Below are 18,749 nucleotides of genomic sequence, written 5' to 3' on the forward strand. Positions count from 1 at the left end.
CATTCATACAAAATAATCTAGAGGTGGGGAGAACACCCTGGTTAATGCTGAGTTAAGGTTAAAAAAAAAATACTCATAGCTTAAAGTCTACTAAGCGGAGAAATGCAGTTCAGCTAATCCTAACAGCTTTATAAACTACCTTTACCTTACCCAAGTGACCCAGAACAATACTTAACCCAAGTAGCTAGAGCAAGTGCTGTGGACAGAGGAGGCTGCTGAACCTCTCAAGGATCTAGAGGAGCCCAGTAAAAAATAAAAAAGAGAGAGCTGGGAAGCTCAAACATTAATGAAAACTGAACTAAGAAAGTATGAACCTCATGGAACCAAGGAAGGGGGGAAAGGGTGGATCACACTTTCTCTGTGCTATTGCCCTGATCCAAATCACACAGCCCTCTGTATGCACATGCACACAAATGGTTGCTCATTGTTAAAAAGAAAAATTAAAGTAACAGAACTCCAAGTCAGATGTATTTTGATCCTAATTTGTAGGTTACCTCTTACAAAATTTATTAGAGCCTAACCATGTAAACATGGAGTAAGCCTTACTGATTTAAGTTGGCTATATTTCAAAATAACCATATTTTTGATTGCAGCCTTAATTTTGCTAATTAACACTGTTACCGGCAATATAACCATTACTTCTATCTGCCAGCCCAGTTTTTACATGCTTGCTTGTCCTGCTCTTTTTAGTTAATTTACCAAAGAGTTCCAGTGCATTTGTTTACTGCTGGTGTGGTTTTGCAGCCTGCTTCCTTCCGTCTTTCTGTGTTTATTTTAGTTACCAAATCTCAGTCAGAAATAAACACAGCAACACTTTGTGGTTTTAGTTTTGTCTTTTTCATCCAAAGTACAAATAGACAGTTGATCACTTCTTTCCACTCAAAGAGCAAAGATTGGGAGAACTGACAGTAAGAGGATACTCCTGAGCCAATCCTAACCATGTTTGCTTGTAAGTAAGTCTAGCCTCCGTCTCTTGGGCACCTACTAGAGAGTGCCTTTGATCTCACAGCTGACGAGTGACAAATATATGGCCATGCCATTTCACAGCCTTTCATTTTGAAAAGCCCCTTTAGAGTCTGAGCACACTCAAGTGTGGAAGTGCTTATGAAGCTTTAAGAGAAAGAAAACAAAAAACAAGCAAACGAATGATCGAGCGACCACCAAACTAACATTTGGGACTATGGTGTGTTGTTAGGAAATGGCAGGTAGTACACAAGTCCCATGATTTGTGTTTGTATTCAGCAAATGGAAGCCCTTTGTAACAACAAAGGTTAAATGTAAAGGAGGCAGTTTGGTCAACATTTCTGGGCCAAGAATAACTGGAGGTCTGTAGTAACAATTTGGCTGGTAATTCTTAGACATACAACTCCCTCACTAGCAAACTATGGGAGAATCTCCCACATGCTGACTTCCTTGCCCATCTTTCTCTCTCCATCCCCCTAACATTGTCTCACTGTTTCTTTGGTGCCAGAAGTTGTACAGAGGCATCTATAGCATAACAGCCGGGAGATGTGAGACTAGTTTTGCTCTGGTGAGGACTCCCAATTCCCTGAACTCACTAGTGTCTCCTTCTACAGGTCTTGGGCACTCGGAGCAATCACTCTCCTTTTTCTCCTGGGCCTCACCTGGGCATTTGGTCTCCTCTTCATCAACAAGGAGTCTGTTGTCATGGCCTATCTCTTCACCACCTTCAATGCTTTCCAGGGCATGTTCATCTTCGTGTTTCATTGTGCACTACAGAAAAAGGTGAGTACTGTATCTGTAGTCCAGAACTGAAGGACAGCACTTTTTGCTTAAAGTTGTGGAGAACAATGGGAGCTGGTATTCTGAGGTGCTGGTTGAGGGACTTAGGAGACCCAGGGTCATTGGGCAGAGCTGTCAACCTTGCTTGCATGTTGGGGATGCAGGGGCCTTAAAGAGAAGAGAACCATTGACTCTGCAAAGGACTTTGGGTCCAAATTGAAATGAATTGCATAGGACAATTGCCTGATTAAAAAACAAGAAACACCGAGTCAATTAAACAAGTTTTAGTCCATTAATTAGTTAATTAATCAATTAAGTTTGCATAGAAGTAAAGAAAATAGTTTCTGAATGAAGACGGGTCTTTTTCTTTGTTTTAAATAACATACTCATGTATCATAGCAGGCATCATCTTAGAAGAATCATTCCCTCCTGTGCGTGAGAGAAAAGGAGGGAGTGCCCCTTTAAGATGATGCTTGCCACCTGCAGTTTTTAATAAGTATTTCATCTTTATAAAATATCTGCCTGATTAATTGTGACCCTTTTTAAGTAAATGTTTTAAACTCATAAATTTAAGTAATTAATTGATGGAACACTGCTGCCCTAGTGAAGAAAAGGCTTAGCTAAGAGGGCAGAACCAGCTTGAATGACCATGCTGTAGCCAAGACAATTCATGCCTTTCCCCCTTCCTTGACTCTCCTCCCTACAATGCACCAGGTTCACCGGGAATTCAGCAAATGCCTGCGACATGCATCCTGTTGCCTACGGAGTCCGCCAGGGGCCACACTGGGCTCCCTCAAGACCTCAGCCATCCGCAGCAACAACCGTTACTACACTGGGACACAGGTACCATTGGGCAGACTGGGCTGGGGGGGTAGTGCTGCTGTTACTGGTCTGGAGAACAGGAGAGGCTGGGACATATTCTTAGGCCACAATACCCCTGGGGGTCTAGTTGCCCTACTGAATCCAGAGTGGGACTGTCTTTTCAGAGCCGAATCCGGAGAATGTGGAATGATACTGTAAGGAAGCAAACTGAGTCCAGCTTTATGGCGGGTGATCTCAACAGCACTCCCACCCTTAATCGAGGTGAGCAGTCACTCTGTATTTTCCATCACTTCCGGCGACTCCTTTGTGAGCCAGAGGGCAGGCCTGTACCCACACACCTGACTAAGAGGTTCCTGCCCCACCCTTAAAACTGCTCCCCGACCCCACTCTCTACAACCAAGCAGATGAAAGAGATCCCTAACAAACACCACTCTGTATCAGTTTCTCCCAGAGAGTCACCTTTTCTCCTCGGCTATCTCTGGTGGCCTCCAATGTAGTTCTGCTCACATGGCCATGATTCTTCCCCCCCCCCCCCGAGCCAAGTTACTCAGTCTCCTCCCCATCTCCAGCCTATCCTCCAACCCCAGATGTGGAGGCTCAAGTCACTTTCTACCTCCATGGTGCTAACACCTTTGCCTATACTACTTTTTGCAGGCACAATGGGGAACCACCTGCTGACCAACCCCGTGCTGCAGACACGGGGCGGGACCAGTCCTTACAACACACTCATTGCTGAGTCCGTGGGCTTCAACCCTGCCTCACCACCTGTCTTCAACTCCCCAGGTAAGGGCATCGTCACCCAGGATAACCATACTTTCCCCTCTAGACTGATGCCCCAGACTGAATTAGGGTTCCATTTGCACACACAAATACAGAGCTCCACATTTTCCTTATTGAAAATGAGGGGTGGGGTAGGTAGAAAGCAGAAAAAACACCTGAGATTTCTGCTTTTGAGTCTGGTGAAAAAGTAATTCCTCAAGCCTGGGCGCTGGGAGGAATGGGTCAGGAGAAGTGGCAGTGGAGGAGCTCCTCCTTTACTCTCCCGGTGCATAAGAGCCTGCCTTGTACTGAGACAGACCATTGGTCCCTCTTGCTCAGTATTATCTACACTGATTGGCTGTGGCTCCCCAGAGTCCCAGCCGTACCTAGAGATGCCAGGGAGCAAACAGCTGGTGCTGTGCCACTGAGCTATGGCCACAGAGAGGATTTGGGCCATGTCTTATTTTGCATTACTGGCCCCAGCCACCTGGATAACCCTCTTTCTCTCTTTTCTCTTCCTCTCCCAACTGTTGCTGCCTGCAGGGAGCTTCCGAGAGTCCAGTACGTCCCTCCTTTCCAGTTCCATTTCGCAGTAATGTTTCCTTCATTGCTAGTTTGACTGGCAGGCTGGGGGTGGGTGCAGCACAGACGTGAGCCAAGTAGCGGGTGTGTAGGGAGAATAGGAAGGAGTGCTGGCTTTTTGGAGGGAACTCCTCCCTTACTCATGTTCCCATTTCTCGGAGGGTGGTGGTGCAGCATGGTTTGCGCAATTCTGGCTGTGGGCACTAGATGGAGCTAAATGCATCCGCAGAGCTCAGCGATACCCAACCTTCCCATCCCTGCATGCTGGGTTGAAACCATGGGCCCGTTAACCTAGTGTGCACCCCGTGCTCTAATGGGCTGACTGTACCGTCTCTGACAAATGGTCCCTCCAGCCCCAGAGGCCACCTTTGCTGGGGGGAGACCGCAGGCTTCTTCCATTGGCAGATCAGATAACTTGCGTGCTCCGTGTTATGCATGTGGCTGTGTGCGGCTCAGCAGCCATGCCAACATGGCTATTCCCTCTCACGTCACCTTAGAGGTTATGCCTTAGTTGCACTCTTCTTATCTTACTCAACAAACCACATTCCTCTTTCCCACACGAGTATCAGTACTTTCACACATGCATACCTAACTCACATGTAGTTGAATCCTGCGCTTATTTCCACACTAGACAATAAAAAGAGAAGTGAACTGCAATCTGATGCTTGTTGAAAAAAAAAAGATTAAATTTAACAGAAGAGTATCCCAAAGATCATCAACAAATACATCTTATTCAAGGACAATAGTTCTATATGTTCTTTTTAAAACAAACAAACCCCAAACCGAAGCCACATCTTACCATGTGCATCAGAGTCCTCCTATGCTTCCTATGTAGAAAGGAGCAGTGTCTGGTTAACCCTGTACTGACAAGAAGAGGAGAAGGAAGATAAGTGGCTGCTGTTGCTGCTGTTGCTGCATAAGCAGCCCTGCCCCATTCTGGCTGGCTGTGCTATCCTGCTGGCAAAGGCAAATGCTAGAATTCTGTATATAGCTGTGGCACCTTCATCTGCTCCCTGGAGAAGAGCTAAAGCTTGAAGAGCAGCTCAGTTAGTGGCCAATTGCTGGGAGCCTGCCTTCTTGATCTGAACTGGGCCCTGGTGGAAAAGGCTCTGCCTCCCTTCCCCGGGATTCCGAAATGAAGGAATGAAGGGGATTTCTGATGCACGTGGTCATTGCCTTGTTACTGTTATTATTTCATTTTTATTAGATTTCTATACCGCCCTTCATCAGAGGATGAGGATGGGGTGGTTTACAATATAAAAACACAAAAATACGTAACATAGTAGCAAACCGAAACAATAGCTCATCCCACAGTTATTATTTGTGTGAATCAAGTCTTGGAGAGTACCTTGTCAATATAGGAACTCTCAGAGAAGCCTTACTTGCTTGAAATGTGCACTGACCCTTTCAATTCAGTTAAATAAATTACCCACTCGTGCAGCCTCAGCTTCAGGTTCATCTCTCTTAGCTTCTTACCTCCATTTTTGTTGCTGCCATCATTTCCCATACACACAAGCCAGTTCTCCCCGTGTAACAACCCTACATTTTTCTTACACACACTTCTTATCTGCTCTCTTCCTCGCCACACACACATACCACTTGAGCGGACCGTCTGCCCAAGTGGAACTTAGTTCCCAAGTGATGGCTTCTGCTCTGTGGCCTAAACATTAGTTGCTCATGACCTCCCTCCCGCCTCCTCCCACTAATACCCATCTATGTGCCCACCTTTACAGAGCACCCCCTGAACAACAGCCGAGACGCCTGTGGCATGGACACCCTCCCGCTCAATGGCAACTTCAATAACAGCTACTCCCTCCGCAGTGGCGACTTCCCGACCGATGGCACCAAGATGGCCGACTGCCGACGCAACCTGAGTGATGCCGCCGCCTTTGAAAAAATGATCATCTCCGAGTTGGTGCATAACAACTTGAGAGGGGGAGGCAGTGGCGTGGTCAAGGGGGGCGGGGGTTCTGCCGAGACCTCCAACCCCCCTGGGCCCCCTCCCCCTCCCAACGTTGTTGCAGGGGGAGGGGGTACCAACAATGAGGATGACGCCATTGTGCCTGACGCCCCTTCCTTGACCCATGAGGAGAACATGGAAATTGAACTCATGTATAAGGCCTTAGAGGAGCCACTCTTGCTTCAGAGGGCACAGTCCATCCTCTACCAGAGTGACCTGGAGGAGTCGGAGAGCTGCACAGCTGACCTGACAGAGGGGGGCGATGGCCAAGCCCCTTCCCCCAACAGGGACTCTTTATACACCAGTATGACCAACCTGAGGGACTCCCCATACCCGGACAGCAGCCCTGAGGCAGTTGGGGAAGTGCTTCCTCATGCCCAAGCCATCAATGAAATCTACTATACCAATCGGCCAGCCTTGGTGCCGCGCAACCAGCTCCAGGCCTACTACCAAGTCCGGAGACCCAGCAATGATGGCTACTTGGTCCCAGGAAGCTTAGAAAACCCAGCAGTGGAGGGAGATGGCCAAATGCAGCTGGTGACCAGTCTCTGAGGGGCTGAGAAGGGACTGAGGGACCATAACACCCCCCCCCAAAAAAAACCCCAATGCGGCACTGTTGCCGTGGCCTGAACATTTTAATTTTTTCCTGGAAGAAAGGGTGGGGAAGAAGAGAATGGCACAGGGCTGGGGAATGAATGGAGGAGAGAAGGTGGAAGAAAGAGCTGAGTGAGGCAGAGGGCTTCTCCGAGGAGAAGGGAGGGGCAGCCATTTTGTCCGTCTTTCCTTCCATCCAATTAGATTTCCAGACAGAAAGTGGCACGTGGCCTATCTGGTTATGTCCGTTTTCCTTCTCCAGGCAAATAAATGCAGTGGAGGAAAGAGAGCTGAATCTAGGCAAAAGGATCAGACTTATTTTGACAATACCTTCTAGACAATTGGGGGGGGGGGGATGAACCAAGAAATTAGGGTGGGAAAGTAAAAAAGCTGACATAATAATATTTTTTTTTAATGTTACGAAAATCAAAGCCATGAGGGTTCCACATGCAGAGACTGGGGCACCTGGGGAAATGCCCTGCCCTGCGCCCTGGCTCAGAGCCTGCTCCCCACCCCTCGCCTCCCATAGCTGAAGAGTATGAGGGACAAACAGGGCCATGTGGCACTCGGCCTAGTCGGGGTTTAGATTCAACCGTTGCCAAAAAAGAGAGACAAAAGACAGAGAAAGGTATGAGGGTGGGGGGAGAGGAAGGAGCTGTTCAGGTAACGCTATGCTGAGAACCTGCCTTCCAGTATTTGTTGGCTGTCACAGTTTATCAACAGGGTTTGCATCAAGTTCTTCAGCTCTTTCAGATTGGCAGGAAAGCTTTGCTTTGATTCTTTCCTCTCTCTCTCTTTTATTTTTTTAAATTAAAGCCCACATAGGAATGTTTGAAATGCACCATTGCTTCTGGGGAAGGAGAAAGTAGCACTGAGGTGTGGCTGTCCTTAGATTTTTTTTTCATTTGTATGGCCACACATGGTGGCCTTTCCCCCTCCTAGTTGCTTTAGGGCCACCGAGCCTGACGTAAAATTGCACAATAAGTAAGAGATGATGAGGGGTGGGGTGGTGGTAGCGGAGGGGGCATTTCTTCCCGTTTCACTCAGTTCCACCACTCGCCCCCACGGCCTGCTAAGTTCCAGCTCCAGACATTTAGAAAGTGATGCAAGACTGCTCTCACCTTCCTTCTGTTTCATTCCTGCCCACGAAGACGCAAACGTCAGGAGTATCCTGCAATGCAAATATGGCTGCCGTCAGAACACATTTGGGACTACATGGGAGAAAGTAGGAGTGTTGAACTCTCCCCCGCCCCCCAGACTGGATGGATTGTCCTTCAGAAAAACAGACAAACAGAACAAAACAAAAAACAGCAACAAAAACACTAACCCAGACTGCACTTTTTTTCCACCCAAAGGAAAAAGAAATAGCAAATCTCCCTCTTCAAGCACAACTCCGACTTTTCTCACCAACTCTCGGCCTGGGAGAGTTGGGGAAGCAACCAGTCTCACCTAGAGGCACCATATCTCCGGGGCGGGCGGCGGGCGGGGTCCAAATGGGTTGGGAAGCGGGGGATGTGATACCAATTGAAATGCTGTAAATATGAAAACCTAAAAACAAATCAGAGAATTGATTTACTCACTTGAAAAAAGGAAAAACAAACCAAGGAACTTTTCTGTCTGGGTTTTAAATATATCTATATCTATATAATATATATAGATATATAGTACTCAGCTCTGCTCTGGCCCCATGCGTGGTATGGGAGCATGGAAGGGAAAATGGGGGGGGGGGAAATCCCTTCTTTGACAAAGACAACTGGGGGAAACCCGCCGAGAGCAGATTTTTACAATCAAAAAAGAGGAAAAAAAACATTTTGGCACAATTTTTATGTAATATATAACATATACTGCGTCATTTCTGTGACCTTGAAGCATTTCCCCTTTCCTGCCAGATGAGGTACCTTTTTCATACATCTCCACATGAAGTTGGTTATTTTCTCATTAACTGCCACTTTGGAATTGTGGGTGGGGGAAAAAACACTTTTACTGCAAGACCCAAAGATGCTGTAATGCTGTAGGTTACAGAAAAATCCTTCGCTTTTAAGAATTTTAAGAGGGGACAGAGTAGTTTCATTTCATCATCATCATTATTTTTAAGCAGCCATGTCTTACCTATTTAGGAATTTCCAGGCTAGATGTCACGTTATATCAAAAAGGGAAATGGTGTGTGGTTTTGCCACTTGGAGTCTTGAAATGTTTGTTCTCCTGCTTTTATTTTATTTTGTTTTTTTTTTTATTATTATTATTGCATCTTTTGTCCTCTCCCAGTTAATGGAATTGCTAAGAGACTTGGTCAAAAGCAGAAGGCGAGGGTTTGGCATTCTTAGAAGTGTACCTTCCTTGGAATAGGCAGGGGCTTCCTTTCTCTGTGCCATATTGTGGCAGGAAAGAAGAGCCATCGTCACTCCTTGTTGCCTGCTTACATCTCTTACCCCAGTGCCACAAGCTAAGACCCAAGGAGCCAATATTAAATTGCCCTGTACAGTGGCAGCACAATCAATCAAGTCCTCCTTTTCCATCAGGAGACAGCACTAACCCTGATGACAGTGAGCTTTCTTCTTTCTTTCGGTTTCTTGCTCCATGTTCGCCTGTGTTATCATTGTGCAAGGCCTGTTCATATGGTCGCTTCCCCTAGCAACTGCATGTTTGCAGCATCCAAGAATGCCCCTTGATCATGTTTGGTAAAGAGAAGCTTGTCGTGTGCCCATATTGATATTTTCTGCAAAGAACCCAGTTAAAGGCTGGCCACAAAGAAAGAGAAGAACACACGTTGTGTAACCCTAAAACCCAATACAGCTGTAGCTCACAAAGCTTGATCTGACATCATTTAGATCTAGGGACATGGCATAGACTTTTTCACCTAGAGCCATCTCCCCCTCCACCCAACCTAATGTAATTATACTTGATTCAAAGATAGGGACTAATGGTTTTCAGAAGCATTTTGTTTTATATCCGAGTCATACTTTCAAAGGGCACAGGGAATTGGGTTGTGGGGCTTTTGACGCCCTTGTTGCTGTTTCCACAGGTTTGGGTTGTATTCTTCATTAGGATCTCATTGCATGAAAGTTGGAAGGTTAGTGTGACAAATCCATATTGGCTCAAACTCCTTCCTGCCGCTCTTTCGATCTTGGTCCAGAACCAACTTGCTCACTCTCTTAGATGGACAGCTTACCCTTGTGAGGACAAGGCCCCACTCCCGTTTACCTGATTCTATCACCGAACCATGGTTCTGATCAATCCTCTCCCCAATACCAAATGGCCTTATTCACCCCACTTGCATTTGCTGCATTGGCCCAAGGAAGGCCCTGTGTTCAGGAACTGCCTTGGCATGATCACCAAGAGGTACCTCCATTTGGAAACCTCACGTGGAAAACAAAAACAAAAAAACCAAAGACATATCTGCCCTCATCCATCCTGTTGGAGCGAAGCGGTAGAGACTTGAGTCTCTAGCAGCCCAACCTCAAGGCTTTGCGCTTTCCAGCTTCATGTTAGCTATGAGTAGTCCACACTGTACTTGAGATTTGGACTTTAATTGAAGTGAAAAGATTGACACGATTATGAAGTTATATCAGTGTTACGGCATGTTCCGTCCTGGCACAAGAGGAAGGGGGCGCTAACACTATTGAAGTAACCACTGTAAGAATAGTCTTGGAAACCAGCCACTAGAATCAGCCCAGGTGCTCCCGGGTGCTGGGTAGTTAGTGGCAGCCAGAATCCATATGCATTGAAGGCGTGTTCATGCTAGTTGCACTTTGCCATTGCCCTATTTCTTTTATTCCTGCTTATCTTGGTGCAAGGAAAAATCTTGGAGAGAGCTCTGTAGAGGCACACCCCTGTTTTAACTTGGACTACAGGTATAGGCCAAGAAGAGTCCTGCAGCCATTACTGCCACTGAGGAGAGAGGTATGCTCACTTGTGTGTTGGTATGCAATAAGGCCAGCCCTAGATATGAAGGGGCCCTTGGCAGACCACCTTCTGGTGAGGCCCCCCCCAACTGGAGACCCCTTACAAGCTCACCCACTGGTAGTGGTGCCGGCAGAACTTCTGATCAGTGGTGTGTTGTCCCCAGCTGGGGAGCTCTGAGATCTGCCACAAGGGGTCCCAGCAGCTATCCAAGGATACTGTATGTGGAAGCTGAGACTGTCCTCTTTTAAGTGTGTACTCCCTCACCTGTTGTCAATTATAGTTCACCGTTATCATACCCACCTCTGACAATAGAGTGTGCATCCAGAGAAAGTATAGCTGTCCAGCCCAAACTTGAGAAGTAAAGCTACCACTGGGATAGAAGGGGGCTGCCCCCTCCAGTTACAAAAATATATATTTAAAAAAATACCCTGACTGGGCTATAATTATTTTGAAAGGTTATTTGTGCTCTTCACATACCTTCATGATTTCATAAATCTCTTCCCCTAACTCATCTTTTTTGTTTCCTTTGTGGGGAAGATGCTCCAACCCTCTGGTTTTAGCTGCCCATTTTAACCTATTTTCAACAACTTCCCTTGTTAGATGAGAGTTGCATATTGTATTCTACGTATGGGTGTGCCATAGATATCAAGAATGCTGTAGCGCTAATTGCTGGTTTGTTTTTAATCCTTCTCCTAACATGGAATTTACCTTTCTTCTTTTTAACTCTCATGATATCATTGCACTTTCCATTTTGACTCCCAAGATTATATTCTTGTGTCATTTGCTACCCCTTTAACCAGTTTTAGCGTTTCGGTAGGGAACTGTAAGTTCCCCTCATATCCAACAGTGATAAAAACAGCCTTTTCTCAATCCACAACTTGAAGGAAATGCCCTATTAGCTTAGAGCAAGAATTCAGAAACTGTGACCCTCCTGATGCTATGGGACAGCCCACAGCCCATCCTAGACTTGGAGGGTAGCAGTATGTTCTGTACATTTTTCTTTGGGTCTGCATGGTGCAGATGCTCCAAACGCCATCCAGCAGCACCCACTGCAGAGTCCAGATATTTTGAACGTAAGTGGCATTGTCATTCTAGGGTGGAATGGTGGGCAAGGCTGCACAAGTCTGCTCTAGGCCTTGCACAGATTGACTTCTACTGAACTTTTGTACAGAATTCATCTTGTTTTATATCATTGAAGTCTCAATCTGTGGGTTACAGAAAGGAATGAAAGGTATCAAAAGTTTGAATGTGAAATCTGTAGGATAGTAAAAAAACCTAGGAGGCATCACATTTATCGTGAAGCTTCAGGAGCCAACAGGTGCCACTCATTTTGTATGGCCAGGGGGGGCTCAAGCTTCCCCTCCTCAGCTTCCTAAACAACTCCTGCTGACACCTCCAGCCATCCTGGGCATAGCCAGAAGCCCTCTTTGCTTGCACCCCCATTAAGCCGAGGCACCTGGCCTGTCATTCTTTTTCTCTACCCATCCATCTAAGACTTATGCAAACCCATGAGCTCAACTCACTTTAGCAAAGTACTCCGCTTGACTTCTCCAGAGTTACATCTCCTTGGCCCAATGAGAGCAGTTGGGCAAGCTAGCCCAAGCTTACTCCCTCTTCAGCCTTCAAACCAGAATAGCACGGAGAGCAGGATAAAATCTAGGACAAGAATATGGCCCATGATTCCTGTGCCATGAAGCTAGTTGGGCAAATTAGTCTCTCTGCCTCACTTAAGTAAACTGTACTCTGTTCATCTAGGCCATCTTTGTCTTCTCTATAATTGGCTGTCTACAAGCCAACATGAGGGGCATTTATGCATAAGCTAGTTCAGGACAGCACTACCTCTAGGGCAACATTTAATCTCCAAATCTGCTGCTCTAAATGCCACTCTGAGCTTAATCCTCTGAAGCAGTGGCAGACATGCCCTGCTCCCCCCATGTTGGGGGAGTGAAAGACACTCCCTTCTTTGCCAGGAACTCTCTCAGGCTGCCTCCAAACTCCTCAAGCGTGGTTCTTTTGCAGAGTCCATGAAAGGACAGATATATCGCCTGAACTAGCAACCAGCAGAGCTCAGAAGCGGAGAATCGCCCATCTTCCCCAAACTGCATGACCAAGGGGTGTGCTCCAATGCAATGGGGCCTCCCAGTTTGTGGGGAGTGAGTTTTTGCATTGGGCTCCCTGCCAGCTAAGGCTGCCATACAGGGACTCCTTATACCAGCAGCTCCTTGCTTGGCACAGGCCTCCACAAGGCAGCCCTGTGCCCTTGATTGGGTCTCCCCACTTCCGTGGGCAGTGGTGGCCTTGAAGGGGTTGGAACAACATCTGTAGGGCCACCTAGTACCAACTGGTGGACCCAGTCGCCAATTATTTTCATTCAGTCATTCCAGTGACGGTTTGAGCACCAATATGCCACGCCCAGCAAAGGTAGAGAGTGAGTGAGAAAGACTTGTGCTGGAACAGGAAGCGGATGCAAAAAGGGAAAGGGATGCCTAGCGGCGTAACGGCAAATGGCAGCCTGCTTTCCATAGCTGCTAGCTGGTTCCCTGGTCAAGCCACACTGCCTCCTTGAAGCTGACCCTCCCTGCTCTCCCATCCTCATTCCCAGCTCCCTCCAGGTTTAGCAGTGAAGCTGTGCCTTTCGAATGGCAGCATGAAGGCCTGAGCCCAGGAACCCGGGGCCTGCTGGGAAGGTTTGCGATTCATTCTCTCCCTTGGCCCCTCAATGTCCCCCTCCTACAGGTTGGTGCTGATCCATTTCAATCTCCACACCGTTGCTTTTGCCCACTTTGCCTTCCCCCCCCCCTTTTCCATTTCTCTTGTCTTTCAGTCCCCTTCCCCTCCTTTCAACATGCCAAACCAATTTTGGGTCGAGTGCATTAAACAGGAAAAAAAATATAATAATGAAAATTTTAAAAATATTTAAAAAAAATGGAAACTTGTTGAGTTACAAAAAAAATAAAACAATAAAGAAAATACAATTTCTTGGAACTGCTGGTAGTTGCGAATATTTCTTTGTGGCCAAGATGTACAGGGGGCATAAAGCGAAAACACAGCCATGGAAAGGGCCTGATGTGAAAAATCATCCCAGGCACTTTGAAGACTGTCCATGGAGTTAGCTTCTCTGTAACCAGCCACTGCATTTTCCTTTACTTATTTACTTTCACAAAATTGAGTAAAATTGTGTAATAAGCATAAAATTCCTGATTCTCCTCATCCTATCTCCTACATGGGGAGGAGCAGAGCTAAACTGAGCAACGAAGGGAACCATCCCCACATCCAGCTTAGCTTGCATCAGCTAAGGCAGAAGGTGTGGAGGTCGATTTCCTCCCATTTTCTTTGCCATGTGAGCTCTAGGCCCAGATCAGGCCCATTACTAGCAGTTGGATCCACTTAGGAACCAGCTAAGATTGGTCTCTTCCCTGTCTTAGACAGACCCATTTTAGATACCGCTGACAGCTTCCGCCCTGTGTCTTCAGCAGGTGCAGTGGCAATGTCCACAGTGATGGAGCTCCACCTGCCCACCCCTCTCAGCAGACCTCCGACACTTCCCAATTCCACGCAGACAAAACAGATTGCTTCTGTTTCATGGAGCAATTATAGCTCCTAAAGAAAAATTATGGAAACAAAATTCCGAATCTCTCAGAAAAGATAATACCACACTCCTTTAATTTTTTTTTTAAATTCCCATAACATCAATGGCTACAGATAGAAAAGGTACATTCTTCACAGTTGTGTGTTTTATCTTGTGCACCAGCAGAGATTACCATCTCCTAGGTGGACCTTATTCATATGTCTCGTGAAGATAAAACCCAAATAATATTCTCTCAGAACTTTAGACAAAGAACAGCATGTAGTAATATGTGCAAGATAGTCTGCTTAAGATGCTTTAAACCACTAGGACAGGCACACTCTGAATACGACCTGTCTTGTATCTTCTAAAAAAGCAAAATGCATCACACTTAACTGAGCTAGTAAAGGCCATCCTATCGCTGAATTTTAGCAAGTCCTTTAAACAACAAAAGGAATGTAAGGGAAATTCTTATATTATGGTGCTATTTTAGAAACAGATAAGAGTTGTTTTATCCATCTGGAGAGATAAGTCAAGCAGTCTTTGCCTCAAGCTTCACAGCAAACTCTAAACTATACAGGATACAAAAAAGCCTAATTTCACTACCAGAGATAATGCAAACACTTCCCTAGTGTGATTGTTCATTTCCTCAAAGGCTATCCTAAGAGGGCAGCAAGGCTCACTGAAGATAATTTTAGCCATTAGTTTCACACAATCTTCACACAAACTGTTTGTATTGCTGCTGTAGCCATTTCAGCTCTACGTAAAGCAGTCAGTGTGGGCGGCGGGGTGGGCGTGCGCGCTAATAATAATCACAAAAGTCTGCTGTGAACTGTCTCCAGTGGACTTAAAATTCTCAGAGGCTCCACCTGGGCTCCATAAAGACATTCCAGTGCCACCTAACTTCCATAAATAAATAAATAAATAATAGCAGTACCAGCCCAGGACACATCCTTGGTGAAGAAGTAACAACCCTTTGTGATCCTGATAGAATCAGATAAATTTTCCATGAATGCCTACTTTGGCTGCTGCCAGTCAGTGTGCAGACAATTGGTCTCACTTGTCATAAAGCTGCTTTCTACAATACTGAGGTGTGTGGGTAGGAAGGAAGTTGGACTAGTGGAATTAATCCAGCAGCAGAGGCGCTGAGTTGCATCCAACATTGGGGGCATCATGCACAATGTGTGTTGGGAGGAGGCCGATAATAGGAGGCCACCACCGTGAGGCCTGCCACCACCACTACGAGGCCTGGTGCCACAAGGCCCGGAGAGGCCAACCGCCACAAGGCCCAGCACCTCAAGATTGGGGGGGCGGGGCTGAAAACACCTCAGCTCTATAGAGTTGGCACCTTTGTCCAGCAGGACTCTTTCTATGTTCTTAAACAGGCCCAAGCATGCTATGAAGGGAAGAAGAGCAGTATCTAATATCCAGAGAGGTACCAGAATAACTCAGGCCTGCGTGAGACGCTTGTCACCTGCCTTGCAATTCTCAGAAATAAGTCTCAGTATATTATTTGGACCTTGTGGCCCTGTAAGTATGCCTAGGACTGCAGCTGAATGTGTAGGCTGCAGTTTCCTCAGCAACTGTAAGTGACTAGGAGTGCTTTCCTTAAGCAGGAGAAACATGTCAGAGTGCTGCATTTGCATTAATTAGAGGGTGCTATTTGGGTGTATCTGGTATTGAAGCTGAAACATATAATTGTGCCCTAGACCTGTGTGCAAAATGTAAATAGCAGTCGTGGGTGGGAGCTGGGAAATATTGCAGGAAGGGAGAGTGTAAAAACTTATATTTATTACATTTATATCCCGCCTTGGGTTCACTGGAAGAAAGGCTGGGATAGAAACATAATAAATCTTCCAGTGAACTCAAGATGGCATGCATAGCTCTCCCCAAACAGCACCTTTTATCCTCGCAACAGTCCTGAGAATTAGGTTAGACAGAGATGGCAATTGGCCCAAGGTCACCCAGTAAGCATCATGTCTGAAAGGGATTTGAACCAAGATCTCTCTAGCCCAACACTCTGACCACTACACCACACTAGCTTCCCACTAACTTCCTTTGTGGCACAGAGAGCATTCAGGCTGCCTAAGCTGCTGTTTAGTCTAAATCAACTACTCTTTTTCTATATTGAAGAATGTCAAGGAAGCTCAATTCAGGAGGGGAAATGAGCATGTTCATCACCTGGCAAAATCCAAAGCAGTTGAATCAAATCCATACGCCCCCTTCTCCCAATTTGGTTGTAGGCAGTGGGGTGCGGTGGCAAGGCTCACATGACCTGCAGTCAGTCATGTAGAGGAGTGTGAACCCCCCAGTGGAGACAATCTGCTGCTCCTGCTGGCATGTTTGCACCACACCAACCACACCACCACCTTGCCCCTCCCCTTCTACCTGTGAGTAAGCAGCAGCAACCGACTGGTGGCCAGGTGAGTACTGCTGCTTCACCACAGCACCATAGCTACTGTTTGTAGACCTACTTTGGCCCGTAATAATTTGGCGTCATCATAATTCAATGAGCTCTGACAGAATGAAAGTCTCAAAAACCAAGAGGGAGATTATATTTTGCTAGGAGGACAGATAGAAAATGACACACTTGCAGGGAGGTGGAGGAGAGATTTAGAGCAAAGGAGGATTAGAGATGGTTTTATCTTAAAGCTGGAGGGGGGAACTTAGAGAATTCTGGAATGAAACAAGAGAGCACAGGTCAAAGGATTCTTAGATCCTGAATCTCTGAGTTCTGCTCTCAGTTTTGGTAGAATATAGCTTTGGAGGCACATCTGATTGAACAGTGTGCCTTGTCATCTCATTCTCTGCCTTTCTACTCCCAGTAGAGCAGTTTTAGGCATAGCGAATCAAAACAACAGCATACAAAACTAAGGCTGCACATGAGTGGCTTGAAACACAGCCAGGTCATCCCCTCCCACTGCGTTTTACATTGCTGTAATACTGTATGCAGGGACGCGGGTGGCGCTGTGGGTTAAACCACAGGGCCTAGGACTTGCCGATCATAAGTTTGGTGGTTCGAATCCCCGCGATGGGGTGAGCTCCTGTTGCTCAGTCCCAGCTCCTGCCAACCTAGCAGTTCGAAAGCACGTCAAAGTGCAAGTAGCTAAATAGGTACCGCTCCAGCGGGAAGGTAAACGGAGTTTCCGTGTGCTGCTCTGGTTCGCCGGAAGTGGCTTAGTCATGCTGGCCACATGACCCGGAAGCTGTACGCCGGCTCCCTCGGCCAATAAAGCGAGATGAGCGCCGCAACCCCAGAGTCGGTCACGACTGGACCTAATGGTCAGGGGTCCCTTTACCTTTACCTAATACTGTATGCACCAGAGAGGGGCAGGCGTGTCTCTACCCAGTGCACACTGCCTGAAGTGATTCACCACGCCTACAACCCCTCCCACTCCAAACTCCTCTTCCATTAAACCGCACATCTGCAATGGGTGTCCGTTTAATCACACTTTCAACTCAGATGGAAGCTCATTTGAGGGGAAAGTGCATTTTTCTTTAAAAAACCACGCACAACCTATTAGATACATATGAATTGTGACTAATGTATGTGTGCTTGGCTTCAGTCACCAGTGGTGGGAGCACACTGGAGTCAGGGTAAATGGTGATGTGTAGTCATCCTAGGGAATCTGGTTACAAGGGCATCTCCAGAGGCTGGAGTTGGAGGGAAAGGAATAAGGTTTACAGTGGAGTTCTGTGCATGTCTGCTTAGAAGTAATCAGTTGCATTCAGCTCAGTGGCTCTTGCCCCAGAGTTCCAGGTAACTGTGCATTGAACCAAGCCTTAGCGATGCTCCTGATCTCCACTTCCCCCTTTCGTGGCTCCTTGTGAGGAAAATACCAAGTTACGGAAGTGACCAGGATTGAACAGCTTAAATTGTTTCCCTCTAGAAAACCAAGAGAGTCTTTCTTGTTCGTTATTATTTAGAGAAGGCACACAAACATGCTGAATTCCTCTCGGCCTTTGGATTCTATGATAAACATCAGTTACCCTCTCCAGAATGCAAAAACAATGCGGAGCCATGGGGTGAAGCACACAGTCCACTGAGCATATTTTCTCTGCGACTTCTGCATTGGAACGCTGAACTCCTTTCTTAAATTAGCGCCGTCATTTTTCATGGGGTTTAAAAATAAGCAGGTGGCATGTGCTGCGTTGCTGGCCGCACGCATTCAAACATCAAGACAGATGGTCTTTGGAAGCAGGAGATGGGCTTGAAGTTATTTTTAATTAGTGAAATTTGGCTCTTTGTTTGGCTGAGCATGTGGGATCTCAGTTCCGCAAAGAGGCTGAGCCATTGAACAACTGGGAAAACTTGTAAGGCTTTGGGGGAGTCTGGAGCCTTGAGAGTCAAGTGATGGCTTTAATTAAGCTTTCTTCCAGATACAAATTACCTACAGGTGCTACTCGGCTGTCTCTCAACAGATGCTTTTCTCGACCTTCATCAAGCCTTGGATTTTCTTAGTCAATTTTCTTGTTTAAAAAAAAAAAATCAAGTGCTGTAAGATGCTCCAATTTTGAGAGAAGCAGTGGTAATTCAGTTATATTTCAACTGAAGCTGAAGCAGAGAAGGATTTTTAACCGGCCTGCATCTCCCATCACTATATGTGCATTCTGCTTTCCAAATCTAGAAGGCACATGCAACTGAAACTCCCCCAAGCCCTGCAGTGGGGGGGGATGCAGGCATTCTACATGTACCAGTGTCTTTTCCATTGTGGGGCCAATTGAGCTGGGGGGGGCGGAATTAGGTCTAGAAAATAGTGCACACTAGAGCACTCACGGATATTTTAAAGTTTTGTTTTTTAAAAAAGGTATTAGTAGATC

The 18,749-nt window shown here is 46.4% G+C and overlaps 1 protein-coding gene and 1 long non-coding RNA gene across 17 annotated transcripts in view; one reads left to right on the forward strand and one right to left on the reverse strand.

Annotated features, from left to right (window-relative positions):
- The window catches only part of ADGRL1 (adhesion G protein-coupled receptor L1), a 133,148-nt gene extending 119,800 nt beyond the window's left edge, over nucleotides 1-13,348 (forward strand). For 6 of the 16 annotated variants that reach the window (XM_083597579.1, XM_083597580.1, XM_083597571.1 and 3 more), the window contains 6 exons: nucleotides 1,578-1,746; nucleotides 2,458-2,586; nucleotides 2,730-2,826; nucleotides 3,220-3,348; nucleotides 3,868-3,885; nucleotides 5,640-13,348. In XM_083597579.1, the coding sequence (XP_083453705.1) occupies nucleotides 1,578-1,746; nucleotides 2,458-2,586; nucleotides 2,730-2,826; nucleotides 3,220-3,348; nucleotides 3,868-3,885; nucleotides 5,640-6,418 (1,321 nt within the window). In that variant the 3' untranslated portion in view covers nucleotides 6,419-13,348. Of the gene's footprint in view, nucleotides 1-1,577; nucleotides 1,747-2,457; nucleotides 2,587-2,729; nucleotides 2,827-3,219; nucleotides 3,349-3,867; nucleotides 3,917-5,639 lie in introns of all 16 variants that reach the window. The other 10 variants (XM_083597577.1, XM_083597574.1, XM_083597576.1 and 7 more) reach the window with 2 other exon arrangements.
- On the reverse strand, nucleotides 7,256-16,030 carry LOC310755203. Its single transcript, XR_014544223.1, has 2 exons — nucleotides 14,949-16,030; nucleotides 7,256-8,008 (listed from the first exon to the last, which is right to left on the reverse strand). It is a non-coding gene; the product is annotated as an uncharacterized lncRNA (long non-coding RNA).
- Nucleotides 16,031-18,749: the final 2,719 nt, after the last annotated feature.

The sequence above is a fragment of the Podarcis filfolensis genome, assembly GCF_964270895.1.
Source record: "Podarcis filfolensis genome assembly, chromosome: 2".
NCBI lineage: Eukaryota > Metazoa > Chordata > Lepidosauria > Squamata > Lacertidae > Podarcis > Podarcis filfolensis.